Consider the following 20,837-nt stretch of genomic DNA (forward strand, 5'->3'; position numbering starts at 1 on the left):
CTACTAACATCTAATATACCATGGAGAACCAAAACGGCTGTTCAGATAATAACATGAGAGAGATCACAGTACTGAAGTACCTGCTCAGCAGAGATAAGCAGGATCTCGTGTCGGGCCTTTTCAATTCCTTCTTTAGTGCCGGTGATCTTGATCTGGTTGCTGGGGTCATCTGGGCGGGGGATCTGGATTTTGGTTGCAGTTTTGAGCTCCAGGTCCTGCAGCTTCTCACCATTCTTTCCAATGACAAAACGGTGGTGCTCCTTGGGGATGGCAACTGTCGCTGAAGCCTGCAACACGAAGGCCAAGCATCTATGAGAACCCTTGCCTGCACAGGGAAAGCTTTTCAGACGCTGCTTGGTGGTACAACTGAGGAGCAACCACAATGCCTTCCAGCACATCCTGTCCAAAGACTGATACTACACCAGAGGAGTTGACCTACAGTGCCTGTATTCCAGGAGTCTAAACCCCACTATGCTCTCAAAAGCCTTCTGTTTGCACAATAGCAGTACTCTGAATCAACACAGGCCTTCAGGCACAGATGAGGAGGTGTCTAAGCTCCAGTGTCTCACAGTCTCTCAGCACCAGAGAGCAACTGGGATGATGGCTCTGGGGTAGAGTTTATCTGAACTCTGATATCTGCTGCCAAGGTTACAGAGAAGAAGACACAGTCTGATCTGACTCCTAGGAAACTGAAATTCAACACCAGAAACTTATTCCGGCAGGCAGAGAGCTCAAATATGCCTACGACTACTGAGTGCTAAGGTGTCTTCAATGCAGTACACACTGCTTCTAGATGGCTCCTCTTGAAAAAGGAGGGTCCTCAGAACTTACCTCAATCTAGCATTGAAGGGTTGGTTTGTAACAGGGATTCCTGACTACTTCTTCCCTTCTCAATGAGTTTTTAGTGCTTCTTCCCTTCTCAATGAGTTTTTACTGACCTAACACCTTAGGATTGCTACTGTGCTCTTGATTCCTGTGAATATGTAACTACTAAGTAATTAGACACTTAAAATTAAAGCTACAATGGAAAAATAAATCAGTCAAATAAAATAAAGATCACTTGGTGTGACTCTTAAATTCTGAGTCCACATACTGACGTCAGCCAAGCCTAGGACAAGTTGTAATACAGACACACCTTTCAGACCTTGGGGCACTAGGAGAGATATTTGAGGACAGTGGGGCATGGATCTGTGGTAGAACAATCTAAACTATTTTTTCAGATACACATTATGTAGGGTTTGTCCCATTTTCTTCCCTCTGGCAGGGTTATGACACATGGGCTGAACAGCACTGAGCAGACATGGTATTAACTATTGCATTAAATACCTTGGGCATTACACTTTAAAACACACCAATGACACCTGGCTGTCACCTTAATGAGAACTACCATTTTGATAATGAATTCAAGAACCTGAAGGTAAGAAATTAAAATCCAGAGGACTGAAAGGAGAAGCAACTGAAACAAGGAGTCTGCACATACTTAACGTTGGGGCTCAAGTTATACAAACCAAAACCCTGATCTGAAGCTTTCAGCATTTGGCAGAACTCCCTCTTCTCTACTTTCTCCCATCCCTCCACACTCTTCTCTGAAGGACTTCAGAGAAAGCACCATTTTGTTCTCACACACTATGAACTTTGTGTGAGGTGCCTGTAGCCTGCCAGCACCAGCACCTCAGCACAAAGTCACAGATTGAAGACTCCACCCTTCATGCAACACCATGGCCTGTAATTAGCTTTGAACCCTATTTTAAGCCTCATTTCCATTCCAAATTGCCAATTGTGTGCTTTGAAAATACATGGTAAAGCTGAATTAGTCACCTAATAACACCTTTGGCTTATAAGCACGCACTCCCAAGGGTCTCAAAGCACTGGGGAGTCTAGGGGAAGAGCAAGGATCAAGTGAGAAACAGTTAGCTGCCCTCACCTGAGTCTGCAGTCGAGCAACAATTTCCTTCCGAGCCTTCATGACTGCTTCCAGCTTGCCAGAGACCATGATGGAAAGGCCCTGGTCCTTCGCGAGAGACAGCTCCAGGTGAGCTCCTGTCTTCTGCATGATGTCAAGGCAGATCTTGGCCTGCTCGCCTTCTCCAAACTGATTCATGTCCTTGTATTTCCTCTCCTCCAGCGGCACATGAAACACCTGCCCAGCCACAGACAGATAAAAGAGCATAGCAAGCTGTCAGTGTGCTTTTGCCTGACAGTTCTTCTCTCTCTGATGGCTATACAGGACTTTAGTGGCAAGCTGACCACCCAGGTTTGTGCAGCGCATCAAGCAGCTGTGCCCAGGGAAGTGCAGGAGCACTGCAGCAGGCAGTCTGTCCCACATTAGAAGTCTTCCTAACGATGGATTAGCACTCATTACAGGAATTCTGCAATCCTCCCTTCAGGCCTGCTTTAACTATTTGTAGAACAGGGATGCAGAGCTCTTTCTGGACAGTTTTCCAACACATCCCTCCCCTCCAGGGCAGTCCTAGCTCTGAACTGCACTACCAGGGCAAAACACAACAAAGAGGCTGACATATCAAGGATTTCATACTTCAGGGAATGCTTCCCCACTTTTGGGAGTGGGGAAAAGAAGGGAGACAGGACATCCACTCCCACCAACCTGAGTGATGACAGAAGCCTTTATTGGTCGAATTTTGCTCCAGGGACCAGCAGGTTCCTGGGCAGTTTCCAAACATGATGCTTTCTCAGGGAGAGGAGGGAAGGCTTCCTTGTAGGTTGGAGGATCATTCTCTTCTTCAGAGTTTAAAGCTGTAACTGGGGTAAAGCAAATAGGGTAAATGAGTCACTTTCCCTGCAGAAATGCTCCTGTTCACAGGCAGTGCAATTGTAATTAGGCACCACTAACAAGGGAGAGCAAATGGCTTGTGCCCTGCCATTAATCCTATTACAGCTATGCCTATGGAGCTGCCAAGTCTGGAGCATGACTGACATCAGCACAGCACAGACTGCAGTGGATGCCACAAACAACCAGCCTTGTCTGAGCTGGCACAATGGATGCAGGGAGTGAACACACAAGTGAATGGTGGCAGCAAACAGCACCTTATTGCCAACTTTGTCAAGAGGGGATCAATTAGGGGAAAACAGGCTGAGCAGGAAGAAGTGAAAGGACCCGAGCAAGACTGTAGGTCAGAAGGAGATATGACAAACATAAGCCCAGGAAAAAGGCAGAGAGAAGGGCTGTAGTTAGGGCAAAGTCTAGGGAAAGTCTGTACACCTGGTACATCATGTTCGACTCAGTTGTGCACTGGGCCATGCCAAGTGGGCCAGTTCACAGCTGGGGATGGATGCCAAATCCCATCACTGAGTCAGTTCACAAGGTTACAGTGACCACCCCCAGCACCTGCCTGAGCAAACAGTGGAAATGACAGCCCAGCACACTGATCCATGAGCGTCTCGTTCAGTGCCCCACTCTTGCATGTGTACTGTTCCAGGGCTGACAGCACTGCTAGCCACAACTCTCTGAAGTGTTCAGGCTTGTCTCCTCACAGCCCTGTACTGTGCAGAACCACCACTGTGCTATTGGGGGTGGAAAGCTAGAGTCTGGCAAAACACTAATTTAGGAATGGAGAATGCATGCTTTTGGGGAACCAGACACATGGAGTGAGCTTGGGTAAGAGCAAGGAACCTTGTCTGTGCAGTCTAGATCTAGAGGCACATTAGAGGAACTCAGTTGGGTTTGCTCACCTTTCACTTGCTGCTGCGCCAGGCCGCTGCGGTGTTCAGCAAAGCTCTCCTGGGTCAAAACTGCCACGGAGCTCATTGTCGACTTCCCACCCACACACAATCCGGGTATGCCACTGGAAGAGATGGAGGTGGCAACATTATTACCAACACCACTCAGGATGCACAAAGCCATTCCAGGAAGACAAAGTATCAGTTACTGAGAACTCTTGCAATCATCCCCCTGAAAAGCACCCAGGGCTCCTCAGCTGCCCGACTTCCTTGTTGAACCACACAGGAACTCAGGGGATATCTTTCCTCTCTGCACAGTGGTCACTAGAACCTGAGCTCCTCCTCAGGAAGGCAGAGGATGTGTAACCTAAGAAGGTCACTGGAAAAGGGGACACCAGAAATTTTTAAAGCATTCTCTAATTAATCAAAAGCACAGTCTAATCAATCTATTAACGTGAATGTCTGGATAGTCAGTCCAAGACGACTGTGTATCCCTAGAAAGAAAAGGGAAAGGACCCAGGAAGCTGCCTCTTCCTGAGAAACTTATTTAGGTGCCTGACTTAGGGAGATACTCAGAAAGCCACTCCGACTAGCAAGCTCAGCAACAGCAAGATCTTTGGCTCTCCCAAAATAAGAACTTACCAGCTAAATGGTCAGTAGCCAGAGAGTCCGTCCTGTAAGCTGCCTGTTTGTCAGCCTGCCAGCTTTTGCTTTAAAAGAAAAACATTAAAACAAATTAGGTAACTGCTCCAAGACAATAGAAAACCATGACACCCCTGTTACTGTAATTTTCAACAGAGCACCACTGTTTCAAAGTTGCACCTTTCCCAAACACTCTCATACCCAGTTGCATCTCCCCATACATGACACCTGTCATGTTTTACTAGCTCTGCAGGCAGCGCCACTATCTACTCAAACCTCACAGCAGGAAGTCTGGAGTAGTTACTCTTTCATCACACTGGCTACAAGAGTAGCCTTCCAATATCAGGCAAAAATACGGTCAATTAATAACAGATGTCCAAGACATGAAATTTCAGGGTTGCAAGCAAGACCTTCTCTAGTCAGAAGAGACTAACAGCTTGAAAGCCTGCCAACAACATTGCCATCAGTCACAAGTTAGGAATGTAGTTCAGTGGAGTTTGGGTGAATCAACACAGACATCCTCACAAACTGAGGCAAACACTCAGGGCTCTCCACACACAGCTGCTGGGCAGTCCAGCACTGCAGTTTTTATTGCAATAAGATCATGCACTAAATTCTGTCTCCAGGCCTAAATCTTAAAACTGGAAGAAGAAAATTTACACTGGCTTTCATGGACTATTTCAAACATGTACACAAGACAGAACCAGGAAGAAAAATGCACTGCTGGGAAGGGCTTTGTACCTCCTGAATCTGGATCTGAAGATTTACTGAAAAAGTGTTTCAGAATACAAGTGAAAATGTAAAAGCCAGCACAGTGCACACTCTTCCAGTCGTATGACAGCCATCCACACCCAGAGTCCTCTAGAGCTGTTTCATGTGCTTCTGCAGAACTTGCACTGTCCTAAAATCCAATGCCTCTGGCTGCTCATGGGACAGGAGACCCCTCTCCCACACACACCCTTCAGCGCTGCCTGGACCATCTCTGACCAGCAAACTTGGTTGCTTTTCAGGAAAGTGAGACCTGCCATCTCTGATCTTCCAATGTGCTAAAAAAGGCTCCCAAAACCAGTGTCACTCCTAAAAATGCAGTGCTTCTGATGGGGTGTCTCACATGATGCTAGAGCTGTAATGCAGTAAGGGAAGCCAATGGTGGTTGAAGGAAAGGAGGGAAGAACAGGGACAGCAGTGATGCAATATGGTCATACAGGCTTGATCTGCACCTCAGCCAAGGCCATTGTTTTCCCCTACTTCAACATGCCTTTTACAGGCAGAAGGCAGCACAAACTGTGCTCTCAGAGCAACAGAGCTAATGTTGCAATTAATCCTGGAATGAGGCAGCAGGTACCAGGACAGCCAGTCATGCTGCTGAAGTACAGCTGCTGCAGCAATGCAGATCTCTGCAAGGCATTTGCTGGTATACAGAAAGAGTGGCTAGTAACCTGATCTTGGAGAAATCTCCTTGCTGTCCAGGGTAACGCCACAGTGTAACACGTGGTTACGTGTCCACGGCACATGCCTGCACAGCTCAAGCTGCTGCAAATCCAAGGAAAGCAAGTTAATGCCATGGCACCTGTTTCAGACTATCTTGGTAAGGGCTGCAGACTCCGTGGCAGCTCCTCCACCCTGTTGGGTCACTAATGAGGGTGCCACCACCTTATGGCAAGCTCCAAATAACAAGGGTAGGAGGGAGAAGCATCCTAGACATCACAAACAAGCTGCCAAGCTCTGGCTCTCGCTGGAGCCTTGCTTACAACTCTCATTTCTCCAGAAAGCACCACCTGGCTGATCTTGCATGTGCTTTGCTCCTTCAGAGGAGGAGTGTAAGGACAAGAAATCATTGAACAACACCCAATATAGCGCGCACCTGAAAGCCACGACCTCAAGGCACAGCTGCTGGTTTCACTGTGTGCACACCAGCTACAGAGATCCTCCTTGCAGCCTCCACCTCAGAGAACAGCCAGACATTCAATGAGAAATCAAAGGGCAGCATTTATCCATATGAATTTCTGCTTCGTCACCCATACAAGAAGCTAAGAACAAATACTTCTCAGCTCCAGCAACCCCAAGCATCTGGTATATTGTAGGCCTCAGGGATTCATCTCTGGCCAAAATCTGAGGCAATCATTAGAACAGTATTTTAAATGTAATGTCAAAACCAGCAGTTCAAGCACCGCATTTGGATCTTACACCTCCTTGGCTTCCCACTTAGGTTTTGAAACTAAGGTTACAGCTACGTCATGCTAGCATGCAGCTGACTGGGTCAACAGGTTTCAAACTGCCTGGTTGATACACTGCCTGTAGTGCTGGCCTTGTGCACCAAAAGAAGTTACAGAAGTCTAGAGCACACTTAAATAAAGAGAATGAAATAATCCTTAAAATAACCTCCAGCCAGGGCCAGGCCTAATCACACGGGAAGCATTTGTGCGAAGAGAAACAAAGGCAAAGTCATGAGCTCCACTGCCAATACAACCAGTTCTTGTGGACAGAAATGTCAGTTACGTGTTATTTGAAAGTATATTTAATAAAAACGCGATCACTTCGTTAATCCCACACAGTGAGAACCGCAGCAACAGGACTAGGCTGGTTGTGGCAGGCACTGTCCTCTGTCAAACGTTCACGCAGGACAGGGCAATCTCTTGGTTGATGAGTGCACACAGATGAAAATATTTGCTTTCTGAAACCCGACGGGCTCCCTCAGAGATTAGAGGCCCATGCCCCATAGTTTTGGGTGAATCACGCTGACAGACAGCTGCCGTGTGGCAGGATGCAGTCTCCCTTAGCAGCGGTTCTCGACTTAGTGCATCATAGAGTGCAACACGACCGCAGCCCTGGCCGCGGCTAGCCCTGACCCATCCCCCATGTTTACTCTTCCACTAGCGCTGGCCCTGCTGCCACGTCTGGTCCCGGACAGGAGGAGCCCTGTGGCGGCCCCGCCACCGAGGACGTGCACCAGGCCGCGTCCTGCTGGACAGCCCGGCGGGGCAGGCCCGGGTAGTGCCTCTCACCGGGGCTGAGAGAGGGCTTCTCCGGCCGCGCTTCGAGAAGGACATCGGCCTGGGGGAGCCTCTCGCGCGGGGCTGTCTGCGCCCGGAGCTTACGCAGGCCCGCACTGCCACCGTGACTCTCGGGGCAGCGGCACCGGGCCGACCCTCCGCTTGGCCCCGCGGTGCCGGCCGAGGGGCGGGGGAGCCGCCAGGCCCCGCGGGCCGGGCCGGGCGGGCGGCGCCGCCAGCGCCACCTCAGCACTGGCGGTACCGGGGGCGGGGCGGCGGGGCGGGGCGGCGGCCTTAAAGGGCCCGGCGGGCCCCGCTGTCACCGCGCCCCCCGCGGGGTCGAGCGGGAGGGGGCGGCGGGGGCGCGCCCAGCCCACCGCGACCGTGTGGGAACGGGGCCAGGGAGCGGCCGGTACCGCGGGGCAGCTGCAGCCCCAACTCGCCGCGGCCCTGCGGGTAGCAGGCCGGGGGCGGCCGCATCAGGCGAGCGGGGGACAGGCGGTCCCGCGGGGCCCAGTGACAGACTCGAGTGCGGTTCCTCGGCCGCCGGAACGCTCCCGGCGGCGGTAGCGCGGCGGGCACAGCCAGCTCCGGGCCCGGCGGTGGCACCTCCCTCCGCCGCCGGTGGCCAGGGAGCGGGGCCGCGGCTCTCGCCCTTCTATAGCCACGGCAAGAGCGGAGCGCTCGTCCCCGCGGCCCGGGGCAGGCTGCCCCCCGCCGGCACACCGCGGGCTGCCCAACACTGGACGAGCGCTCGTCGCGGGCCGCTTTCGCTCATATCGGAATCAAACCCTACGACCGCCGGGAACGGCGTGAAGCCGCCTCGGCCTGCGCCGCTAATCCTCTCCCACCGACGACGGGGGCCACGCCGCGCCTCGGCCCGGCCGGGCCACCCCCTCCCCACGCAGCCGCGGGGCCCGGCCTCCCCATCGGCCCGGCCCCAGAGGCCGGCGATACGCGGCAGCTGCTGCCGGCCGGCACAGCCATGCCACCACCGTCCGAGGCCGCGCCGCGGGGCCAGACTTTCTCCCACCTCCCGCCGCCAGATGCCCTCCCTCGCCGGACTTTGCCCTGTCCGGCCCGGCCGGCGGAAAGTTAGCGCGGAGTTTCCCGGCGGCACCGACACGTCAGTGCCTCGGGGAGGATGCGAGGCTGCCTCGGGCTGGGCCGCCCCCCCTGCCCCACCAGCCTCCACGTCGGCGCCGCGGCGGAGGGGCCGCCCCCCGTCCCCCGTGACTCACTCCGGCCGGTGCCCGCTCGCCCGCCCTTCTGGAGAAACGGAGCGCTCCTGGGAGAGCGGCGCGGCGCCCGCCCCGCCGCCTATATAGGCCGGGCCGCTGCCAATCCCCGGCCCGCACGTCAGCGGGACATGCCCCTTCCCGGCGGGGCCGGCCCGCCACGCGTGCCCTGCGCCGCCGGGGACGCCCCGCCGCGGCCGAGCGGCCCGGGAGCCTGCGGCTCTGCTGGCGGCCCCACTCCCGCCGTCCGGCCCGGCCCGCGGGGCGAACGGCGAGGGAAGCGAGTCGCGGGTGGCGACGGCCCGCTCTGCGCGCCTCGGGACCTCGCCGCCGCCTTCTCCCCGGCTGATAGCCGCGGTGCAGGCCCTTTCCACCTTCCCTGCGGATTCACCCCCGCCTCCCGCCCGCAGCCCAGCGGTAGAGGCCTGGGGCTGCTGTAGCACCGAACCGCCCGCGGGTCCTTAGCCAGCCCCGCGACGGCCCTAGAGGTCACGATTACCCACTTTGGCCAAGCCCGGTTTCACGCAGGGTTAGCGAGCGGTAGTTCATGAGGGCTCTGATCAGCCTGAAAACCACGGCTGGCACCGGAGAGAACGAACACCTGAGGCTCCTGCCCGGTCCCGAGAGGGGAGAGGGACAGTGAGGCCCTGGCCCCAAGTGGCCCCTTGATCCTCCTCCTACTGCACAGATTGTGTCGGAGCAGCAGCTACCTGAAGTGAGGCTGCAGGCAGGCAGAAGATAAGAGCAAGAGCAGGGAAAATAAAGGAAAAACAAACGAAACAAACAAACAAACAAAAAAAACCCCAAACCACAACACACCCCCTCTCCCCCAGGAAAGTAAAAAAAAAAAAAAAAAAAAGGTAAAAAAAGAGAAAAAAAGCCCCTCCACTTATTCCAATCTTTAATTTAGAGATGGGGACGAGTGAAAGAGGGGAAAGGCAAGCCAGCAAGCACAATATCCTCCTTTCCTGCATAGAGGATGTTTATTACTTTGTGCAATATAGCTGTTTTTAATTATTAGCTCTGCACTCTCAGGGACCCAAGGAAAAAAACTCAGTCCCATCACTGTAAAAAGACATCGAATTTGAACTGATTTTTGCATTAGTTCATTTTCCTACACAGCATTAATCTTTCTCATAATTCATAACTTACACTTAGTGAGTGGTTTTCTCATTCTCACCTTGGGAGAGAGCACTCCCAGACCCTAGCCAACAAAACGAAAAGAAGCTGCTCTGTGGAGCTCTGACCACAAAAATTTGAGGTCTTAGGGATAACTGCTTTTGATTACATGCAGTAATTTTTAGAGATTTCATGCACTGTATTTACGGAAACATGGATGGTATTTAGCCTTTAGTAAAATTATTACTTATTATTAACGAACAAGAGTAGACTTCTCCATTTCTCCTCTTATGGCTAGGAGGACATCATCAAAGCACTTGAATTTTTTGACACAAACAATTTAAAACTATAAATAAAAGATACACCTGTGGGTGAAATCAGGAAGTCTGCTAAACAGAGAAGAATCGTTAAGAATTGACACCATGCCCAGGCACCTCAGTGATCTATTTCCTGCACCCCAGCCTCTCCTCAGAAAGCCTATTATCTCTGTGAAGATGCAGGGATCCTGTTCCAAGCATGGAGTTCTCCACAGAAAGGCAGTGGCCACTGCTGCCACGTCATATATGCTCCAGGAGCTGCCTCGGGCTGCTCTGACAAACGGCCTGGGCTGTGGATGCCACAAGCATCTGTAAGGCACACAAGCAGGCTGATGCCCACCAAGACAGAGGTCGCCCATGCAAAAGCAAAGCTCCAGGGACCTGGGCAAGCCGCAGCACCTCCAGACTTTGGGCAGCAGCTGGAGTGCAGGGTGTTGTAATATGGGAGTCAGAGCCTAGGACTCTGAACCTTGCTTGAGGTGCTGCATGCTTTTCTGGTGCTTTTGCTCCCTCGTGTTTATCTCTCCAGCGCAAAGCAGGCCTTGCAACACTCTAACTTCCAATTAACTCTGACATGAGCAAAACTATGATCCCCTGTGCCAGGGGGCCAGAGAAGCATCACAACCTCCAGCCTAGAGCAGCTTACTAAGACACCAACATCATTCTCCCTCAACTCCACCTCATTATCTCCAGCAGGGGCCCTCTGTGGGGACATGCCACCTTGTACCTATGGGATAACTGCATGGCCCTCTCCTGCTCTCTCTATATAGCGCTGCTGCAGCCACTGGGAGTGCCAGGTCATTATGGATTTCTGGCTTCTATCATAGCTTCCTCTGCAGGTCTGCTTAAGAGGTAATCTTTCTCTGCCTGTTGCTCTTCCTTTATTTGCAGCTGCAAATGCTGGGAGGGAATCCTGCCAGTTCCAGAAGTTACTGGAAGGCCTAGAGCACCTCACTGTGTGCCACCCTCAAATAATGATTTCTGCTGAATGAAACCTGTCACAGGCTGTTCCCCTTAGAGCAAGATCTTCCACAGGGAAAGAGGGATCTGTATGGGGGGAAGAGCTCACCTTTCCTCCCACATTCAGTTAGTACAGAAACGTCCTATGCATGGACAAAAGCACATTTAGAAGGTGCCAGGAGGCTTACTTCAACCTGCTGCTCACACCAGCACATTAACCTTCTGTGTCCCGCTCTATTCCTTTTCTTCAATGAGGCTATGGAGTATGGGCAGAGAGGGGTCTGCAGGGATTGCTTCAGGCCTGTTCTGCCTACTTACTTGCCCACAAATGTAATCTCACATTAAAAAATAAATAAAAAATACACTTGTCATGGAGATGTGTGTAAAATGGCTCCTCTACAAGCCAGGTATAGGAATTTTTGGTAGCCGAGGGGAATGGAGACAGAAGAAGGTACCCAATCCCTTGACAAACACTAACACACTACTCTTCCTCAAGCAACCCATATTTTGGCAGCATTACAACAGACCCTGATTTCATTACTTGTTAGAAAACTGGAGCCCCCCAAAGAGAACACTGAAGTGTAGCAGAAAGGATAAAGTAGTTTCCATGGCCTATCACCAGTCTGAGGGAGGACACAGAAACAGGACCAGAAAAAATATCAAACAAGGACAGAGATAAAACTAACACTGAATTGGTCTGGGACTTGTTTTTTCGGAACGTGTTCACCCATGTGAAAGCAAGGTTGAGGAGTTAAGAAGCTTTCCATAATCACTCCAGGACTCTTGGGGAAGGCAGAGGAAACTTTGCACCTTAAACCACTGGAGCAAAAAGGTTGGTCTTTCCTGGCACATCTACCCTCGGCTGAGCTGGGATTTTGCAAAGCGTTTCTTCTAGCCTATTCGTATTTTCTGTTGTTAGAAGAGAGTCCTATTTTCCCTGCCAGAAACCAAAAGCCTTATTTGGAAAGCAACCCAAGTATGTTCCAAAGAGTGTGTGCTGTGATTTTATTTCCTGTTAAATATAACTCCAGACTTCTAAAACTGTACAAATAAGCACCCCTTTTGTGCCCTGGGTGCTTATCCCACACACTCAAGTCAGAGAACACCACAAAAGAACTACCCTTGAAAGCATCCATTTCAGCACATCCCTTGCCAGTGGCATGAAGAGAAAAGGGCTGAGGATATACTTTGCATCACACTAGAAAAACCAAGCAGAAGAGGATTCAGGATGCAGGGCACTTGCATGCCAGAGAGTACTGAAGTTCTCAGCCAAAGCAGGATACGTGTCTCAGCTCTACAGCTATTGCTGTGGCTCACCATGGGATCTTCCAATAGAACATTTGCATTTCTGCAGAAAATCTCTATTAAATTGAAAGGTCAAATTATATAGATCTTTCTGCGAAGAGAATAAAAAAAGTTTCATCATAAGAAATGACTGAACATGAGTCCACATTGCTTACGTCTCCATGACTTTGAGACTAGACTACTTATTTGCCAAGAGGAAGGAAACTTCCAGGGATCTGCAAATCAGACACCTATCTTCCCCACTCACAGCAGTGCTGGGAAGAAATGATTCCGTAGGCTAAATTCTGCCCCTTGGCTGTCGTTAAGGCAGCCCCACCATCTTCAGAGGCCCACTGTAAATACCCAATTAGAGAACTACAGATAGAAAGAGAAAAATCTACCCAAGCCTAGACATTAATCCCAGCTCCAACCACTTAGGTGATATTGTGAAGAAAGGAGGGTGGTGGAAAGAAGATGAGTGACTATGTGTGTTTGTCTCACACAGGATCTGGGAGGTATAAAATACAGGGTCCCAGGTGGGAGCAACACCACTTCCCTTTCTCCTGGTAACCTCCATTGTTTATTGAGGGCAATTCTCTTGCAGGAACAGAAGACTTGACCAGATATTGAAGGAAAATTACTAACCTCAGCAGGGCTCTCAGGCCAATACGGTTCTTTAAAAGACTTATTTCCTGGGCACTCTGACAGTAAAATTATGCAACCATCAGTTAGCAAAGAATATATACACTGCCCTTCCTAGTCTATCACAGGGTGCTCTATTAACAATGGGCATGCAGAATAGGGATGAAGAATGGGAACAACTTACTGGTGTGGACAGAGTTCTAGTGTGAACAAGGAGCTTCAGGCCTTCTGACTGCAGAGGGAGGAAAAGCTGCTGGTTTTACACTGTGAGAAAAGGAGATTTAATGAAAAAAACAAACAGTCAAGAGACTCAAGCTCTGCTCTTAGATTTGCTGAATTGGCCAGCAAAATTCTCTTGGTTGCCCTGGCTGTGCACACACAGCATCTTGATTTTCTCTGTGGACTCATTATTTCATTTCAGGTTGTTCAGAATGCTGTGATCCTTGGATGTCAGGTGCTATGACAAAAAAAGTGCCTTTTCAGAGATGAGGAAGAAAAAAATCAATGGACAGTTTAATAAAATCAATTCAAAAGCAAAGTAAAAGGAAGCCACAGAGGACCAGTCAGAGTCTGCCCTTCCACTTGCACTGTGAGATAAATCTGATTTAACATAAACTTGGGTTTCAAGAAGTTGCAAAGGAGTAGAATTTTTAAGGAGTAGAAGCAAATTTCATGTTCCTGGCCTTGGGGAGCCAATAAACATTTTCACGAGGAATAAACATCATGGATAAAGTGAAGTACAGTACCTTCCAGTTTCACAGTAAAGCAAAACACTGTTTTGACTGAAGAATGGAAAAAGTGATTCAGAGAACAATGATTCCAAATATATTGCCTGGAAAGTGAGAACAGCAGAGAAATCACAGAAATTCAGAATATCTGGCAACATATGGAAGTCTGAGTCTCTGGGACCTGCTCAAAGCAAGGTCAGACCAGGGCATTCACACCTTTTCCTCACTCAGGTCTTGAAAACTTTCAGAGCTGCACAAAGTTTCCCATACCTGACTATCCTCACAGTGAAAAAAGCTTTCTTACTTGCAGTTAGAACCTCTAATTTCAATGTCGGCTCTTTACGCTGATCTGAACTTGCTTTTTAGTTTAAATTACCACCACACTGTGTCCTTATCACTCCCAGGTGCTTTTCAGAGCTGTGCTGCAGCACTGCTTGCCATTCTACACTGCAGAAGAACAAAAATCTTCCACGATCAGCGAGCTGAGAGGCATTTCCCAAAGCCTGCTAATATCCCAGTTACCCAAGAAATGAGGATTTTGGAGATACTGCAGAACAAAGCATGCACTATTTTCTTTCTGTTCTTGAAAAGGAAAGTTTCACTTGGCTCTCCTTTGGCTACTGGGTTGAAGTTCTTTTGTTTACCTTTCAGTGTCTCCTGTTCTCTCTCCATTGGCCACTGCAATATAAAATGAACACGTGGCAATTTTTTTAATTTTTTTTTTTTTAGAAATGCTGCCAGAAGCTCTCATGCACTATAAATCACCTAGCTTGAAAAGGCAAGGGATTTGCAAGCCCTAAACTTACCTTTTCCCACATCAACTGTCTTATACTTGTTAAATGTAAAGTCAGCTGCTGTGTCCCTTAGCCCAAACCTTGTCACCAGACTTGCCAAGACCCTCCTCCAGGTACTCTTAGGCTGATGTTTTGCAGGGCAGAATTTAAGTGCTCAAAAGGACGGAAAGTGGCAAACTAAATGAGACCTCCCCAATACCACTTTTCAGGGGAGGAGGAGAAAAATTGCAACTTAAGCAAAAATGTAAACAGACATTTGGTTTTGTATGTTTTGTTTGGGTTACAGTTCTTTTAAATGTTGCTTAGCTACTTTGATTTGATGTATTATACAGAAAAAGAAAGAAAGTTGTTCAAGGCTCCTTGAAATATTTTAAATATTCCTCAGTTCTTAATGTTTATTGGATAACAAAGATTCAAGAGAATGCCAGACCTCCATTTTTATAAACTTCCTATGTGCTCTGGTATGTTTTGCTCCAAATTCCAGTTTCCCAAATCACATGGCTTCACAAGACTCTAATTCTGCAAATTTTGTTTTTCTTTACTTGTACCTTTCCATTGCAATAAGCTGCTTGAAATTAGAACCAGAAAAGTTAGTGTTACTGTGACAAACAAAAGACTTAAAGAACACAAGCCCGAAACTTGTAGGGAGGCTAGTGCTTTTCTTGGAGCAGGATGGAACTATTTAAAATTGAAAAACCCCACCTTCAGTTTGGCAACAATTCCTCTGAAAAGGCATTAAAGTAAATATCTGATTCCAACTGCCACTTTGGAAAAGCAGTGCTTGGACCCTCACTATTTAAGCACTGCCTTCCCTTTGTCCTATTCATAGCACATGCAACAGGGGCTCAGCATATCCACAGACAAGCACTAATTCCTAATCTCTACTAGGCCAAGCAAAAGGCTCTTCATGTGTTAGACAGAATTACATCACGGTGATCTAAACTGACAGTGAAAAAACCAGACAGTCTTCCCTTCCAAATTTGCAAGGCCACTCTAAGCCTGCTATGAAAGGAGAGAAAGAGAGATAGTGAGAACTCAGAGTAAAACTATTCCCCCTAATTGTTACAAATAATATTATTTTACGCTTAAAACCCCTTTTCATAACTGAATCATTCCCAGTTCTACCCTGCTCATCTTTGGGCAAAACTGGGACAGGACATGAACCATTTTGGGTACAATTTTTTTGTTTTGATACCTCATGCTACCCAGTCCTCCACCCACTTTGTTATTGTCTTTTGGATTAACAGAATGGTGTCCTGAGCAAGACGAGTTTTCAAATAAAATAGAGGGGTTAACATTTCCCAAATTTGCAACAACTTCTAACTTTCTGTAAACACTCACTGCTTGCTCTCATTTTATCCACAACGATGCTGCAAGCAACAGAGCCATCAACTCAGGATTTTAATGTCATGAAACTACTTATAAGAGCAGGTGTAAAACTTGACTTTTAAGCTTCCTCAGTGCTATATAACCAGCTTTACTTTTAAGCCATAGTCATATATCTACAACTTGCTATTCTCCAGACATTCCAAGGGTCCTTATAAGACCAAACACCCAAATCCCAGCAGGCTGCACCAACTGCTGAAGTATTCACTTTGAAAACAAAGGCATATGCACTAACAGGTCAACCATAATATATTCCCATCCCCACTCTCACCCTGCCTGCTCTGGGAGTTGATCTTTTCGGCTTTCCTTTCAATTGCTCCAGCACAGGTTTACATTCAGCTTTATCACTCACACAAAGATAATAGCAAACTTACTTTATCTTGAGCAATGGAAACAACTGGGGCCTGGTTTACAAACAGCAGAACCTTGCTCTCCTCTTTGGGAAGAGCAGGAGAAGTCAGGCAGTCCACACCATCTCCAGTGCCCACTGGAGACACAAAAATGCCCCATAGCTTCTGGGGCAAGCAGTAATAAGTCCACTTCAGTCACTCCTGGCTTCCTGCCCCACTGTGGCTTTCCCTGGCTTTGTCTTTGTCCCTGCCAGTGGGGAAATCTCAACCCCACCCCTTACTCTCTTCCTCTTTCCTAACTCAACCCGTGTACCCATCCCACACCCGAGGTCTCTGTTTGGGCCACACAGCCTGCCCTAGGCTTTGTTTGTCACTCATCTTTGGCAACTATCCAGTTTATTTTGTGAAATATCCAGTTTAATTCCCAGTGCCAGAAATGCAGGGATAGACAAAAGCACAAGACTAGAGAAAAGCAGAAGAGAACTAGAAAGTGATGCTACTTTAGGCAGTACCACCTGAATCAAGCACTGGCCATCAAGGAGCACTCAGTGCTCCTCTGAAAAAAAAACCTTTGCAAATTTTTCAACAACTCACTGCAAAACCTTTGAAATACCTTTGAACCAAAACTAACGGGGTGGGGAAAAGGGACAGGAGAGTGATGTCCATGCTGTGTGCCAATACCCTAAACCAAGCCTGACACTTGAATGATGTAAGAAGATTATTCCAGTTATCCAATCCCCGATGAAATATATGCCAGAGGTTAGCTTTGTAAAAGTCAGCTATACTGTCCTCATGGTGTTTACTGTGAGTTATGATACCAGTAACCTTCCTTTAAAACCAGATGTATGTACCTGGCCTGTGACCTGGCGTCAGACAGCATTTTATGGGCTTTGACAGAGATCTCAAGAAACAACTATAAATTCAGTAACAGGGAGAAGGTTGGGTCCTGCTTCCTCCAAGCAGGATTGTAATTATCAAAACACAACAGGGTTCCAACTTCTCTTCCTCCTTGAAATCCAGTTAGTTGCTGGGATGTTGCTGAATTCATAGCTCCAGCACACAAGTTTCAATTGCCATGATATGAGCACTCCCAGAAACTCTCATTCACAGGTATTTCTCATGCAGGTGAAAGGTGTGGCATATGCACAAGTTATATGTGTGGATACTACTAGCAGAATCACACTGACATACATTTATAAGCAAGTTGGTTATAGAATTGTTTCTTGGTTTTGCCTTGTTTCCTTGTTTTCATGTTTGAGTTTATTTTGTTGTTGGGGTTTTACTTTGGGGGGAGGGGGGAAGGGTGGGTGTGATTCTTTTCTTCCATTAATGCTAAATAAATCTGTTTCATCCTCAAGCTTCTCCCAAGTGGTTCTTTCTCATCACTGAAAAATCTTCAGTAAAGACAGCAAAACTATTGCTGGAAAACGTTTCCAGACACTATGCTGTGGAGTGTAAGAGAATCTGCCTACTTCCATTTTGCGTCAACAAGTAAATCCATTTTATTTTGCAATTAAATTAAATACCATCATTTAAGGGATGTTGCATATATATGACTGTGCTATTCAATCCTCTCAAAAGCACAACTTTTCCTGTGAGTCATCATTTCTTTGTGTCTTGCAGCTACTGAACCAAACCCTTCCCTTCTTCTAGTGCTGTTTTTCCACTGAAGTTAAACTCATTATGACTTCCTCTAGACAAGCCTTTTGTGGTCCATCTTTTCTCTCAGGTTTCTCCCTGTTTTTTCCTGCCCACTGCTTTGCAAGCAGTGCCTCTTTTGTGCCTCTAGCTGGACATAGCTCCTTGCTCCAAGCCCTGCTCCTCACAAAAGAGTGACATGCTTCCCTCGCTGCCTCAGCAACACAGGCAGCTCCCACGGGCCAGGCAGCTGTGGCCAAGGTCAGCCCTCTGCACCCACAGGAGTACTTAAATTACTTACATGCTAATGTATCTAGCAATAATTTGCAAAATATTAGTAGATATCTTTGAGGCTTTAAAGATCTACCAGATGCAAGACTCAACAACATAGAAGCAGTCGTGAGAGACAAGTGAGGTCTACCAGCAGGATCAAAGAAAAGTATCTGGATTACATAGCAGCTGCCAGCAGTGATTCCTATACTTGTGCGAGACTGCAGGGAAAATATCAGAGCTTGGGTAGGTAGAAACACCAAAGATCAACTAAATAAGGGAAAAAATTACCTATTTCAGTTTTAACATATATTTTTAATCAAACAAAATAAACTCAGAACACTAATCACAGCCTGACTACTTCTCCTTGTTGCAATTAAAACCATAAACACAAATCCGCAAGCAACTTAGTTTTCCCCCTTGCTTTGGCTGGAACTTTTCCTCCCCATTTATTCATCTTTTTCCAACCTGACTTTCTGATTTCCTTCCACTGAAGTCACACCATCAGAGCTAAGGGGCAACATGAGTTCACAGAAGGAGGATGAGTGAAAAGATCACTAGGGTCATTAGGCATTCAGGACTTTTCCATTTAAGATGGGAGTGCAAATCACAAGATTTTAATAAACTGTTTATGTCCTAAAAATCTTTCTTTTAAAACTGAATATAAACATAAACCTCTCAAGTGTAATTTCACATTCAGGATAAGCTAGTAACCCAAAATTACTCTTTGAAACTCAGGAATTTCTAAAATGGAAAGAGCTCTTGAAACAAGCACTACATTCTTGAAACAATACTAGATTCTTGACTTAATGACCAGTCTAGCACAAACACCTGGAGGCCAGAGACTAGCTCCAGGTGTCCTGAGTCCTCTGTAATCCTTTTCCCAAGAAGCCCTACTGACCAGGGCCGTCCCTTCCACTCCAAATGAAGTCTCACAGGCCACAATCAACACCACAGCTTCCTGGAAGTGCAGACTCTACAGGAAGAGCTTCTAGACCAAAGGTCAAGAAAAAAAAATAGTAAAATAAAAAACCATGAGCAAAGCCCAACAGGGTACTCAACAGCATTCTGCTTTCAAAGGTAGGGTAATTAGGAAAAGGAACAGAGGCCTAATCCTGCAGCTGAGTTTTATTTTCCTATCTCTTCTTTATCTGTTTTCATATTTTAATACAATAACACCTACTTAATTATTGTGCAGACACATATTGCAGAAGTTCTACCAGGCTCTGGGCCTCTCAATAATGTGCTCCTGGACAAGTTAGACTTGTTACCTCCTGGATGAACGTGGCTTTTCAGTCTGCTTTAAAAACTCTGTTGCAACTTCTTCAGTGGTGCATACAAACCCAGAATCACAGACTGGTTTGGGTTGGAAGGGACTGTAACCATCCAATTCCAACCCCTGTCACGAGCAGGGAAATCTTCCACTAGGCCAGGTTGCTCCAAGTCCCAACCAATCCGGCCTTAAACATTTCCAGGGGAGGGGAAGCCACAACTACTCCATCTATCTTTGTCAAGACTGTAACAACATTCAATGTAACAACATTCCCATTAGTGTTCCCATGGGAACACTTGCCAGTCTTGCTATTTCACTCCGAGGTTTATTTTATAAGCTCTGGTACAGTACAGGCCTGAGGATTTCCTTCTGTAGAATTCTTGAACACAAAACAAAGTTGAACCACTGTTGTGCGATGTTTTTTTCAAAGAGAAACATTTTCACATAAATCTAATACTCTACAGAAACCCACAATTCAAATTGTCAAACCTCTCCCAGTTATGGTAAATGAACCACTCATTCTTAAGGGGATTGGATACTGGGAAGCAGCACAGGCTAGCCATCAGCAACCATCACTGGAAGTATGTATGGAAGAGATGTATGGATGCGGCACCTGGGGAATGGGTTAGTGGTGAATGCAGCAGTGCTGGGTTAATGGTTGGACTTGATGATGTTGGAGGTCTTTTCCCATCCTAAATGATCCTATGATTCCAACCACACACCTGCATTCAGTTTGAATGTTCTGGACTGGTCCCAGTGCCACTGCTGACTACTCTGACCATCGGATCGGATGAATTACCCAGAGTTTCACAGCAGCACAATCCTAAATGCATTTGTACCAGCTTAACAAGCTTCTATATGGAAAGAGAGTACTATGCTTTGGAAAAGGCAGTAGCACCCAAAATACTGTAACCAGTAAAACGTCCCAGTTTTCTTCAAAAAGGTGCAAACTGCATAGTTTGCCTTGTCTGGGATGGCTCCCACTCAGATTACAGCTATGAACAACCCAAGGTTACAAAGCTCTCTTCTAACAGACCTGTCTTCCAAGGCAGTTTAACATCAAATGAGAAAAGACCAGCTACTTGACTAAGTACCTAATCTACCAAAACCAAGTTATTCTTCTTACCATCATGCCATGCAACAAACAACAACAACATTAGGAGCCAATTCCAGTTCAAGGGGAAACCTCCTCCCCCGTCATGCCAATCTAGGTAAGTGAGACCAGTGAAAAACCAGGGAACATAATAACCTTTAAAAACATAAGAACCAATGTCAATTTTTCACCAGATCAGGCAAAACTGGCGGAGTGTAGAGAAAAGCCAACAAAAAATTCAGCTTAACTCACAACAAAGGAGGAGACAGGAGTGTGTATCACACTACCAGCTGTGGACACACCAGAATGATCTATATAGACCAAACATGGAGCAATCTTCAACTGTTTCTTAGAAGCTACTTGGAAAACTGTCCTTTGAGAATGATCTGGACTAACTGTATGTTGCAGCAGTGGCAAAGCTCAGGCTGGCTG

The 20,837-nt window shown here is 47.5% G+C and overlaps 1 protein-coding gene across 1 annotated transcript in view; it reads right to left on the reverse strand.

Annotated features, from left to right (window-relative positions):
- HDLBP (high density lipoprotein binding protein) overlaps positions 1 to 20,837 on the reverse strand; it is a 39,098-nt gene that overhangs the window by 16,417 nt on the left and 1,844 nt on the right. The window contains exons 2-6 of the mRNA XM_085069837.1: positions 4,321 to 4,388; positions 3,691 to 3,803; positions 2,606 to 2,760; positions 1,925 to 2,140; positions 81 to 287 (exon numbers count right to left, since the gene is read on the reverse strand). Of these exons, the coding sequence (XP_084925963.1) occupies positions 81 to 287; positions 1,925 to 2,140; positions 2,606 to 2,760; positions 3,691 to 3,766 (654 nt within the window). The 5' untranslated portion in view covers positions 3,767 to 3,803; positions 4,321 to 4,388. The remainder of the gene's footprint in view (positions 1 to 80; positions 288 to 1,924; positions 2,141 to 2,605; positions 2,761 to 3,690; positions 3,804 to 4,320; positions 4,389 to 20,837) is intronic.

This window comes from Lichenostomus cassidix, chromosome 9, assembly GCF_008360975.1.
Source record: "Lichenostomus cassidix isolate B80296 chromosome 9, HeHo_3.0, whole genome shotgun sequence".
NCBI classification, from domain to species: Eukaryota; Metazoa; Chordata; class Aves; order Passeriformes; family Meliphagidae; genus Lichenostomus; species Lichenostomus cassidix.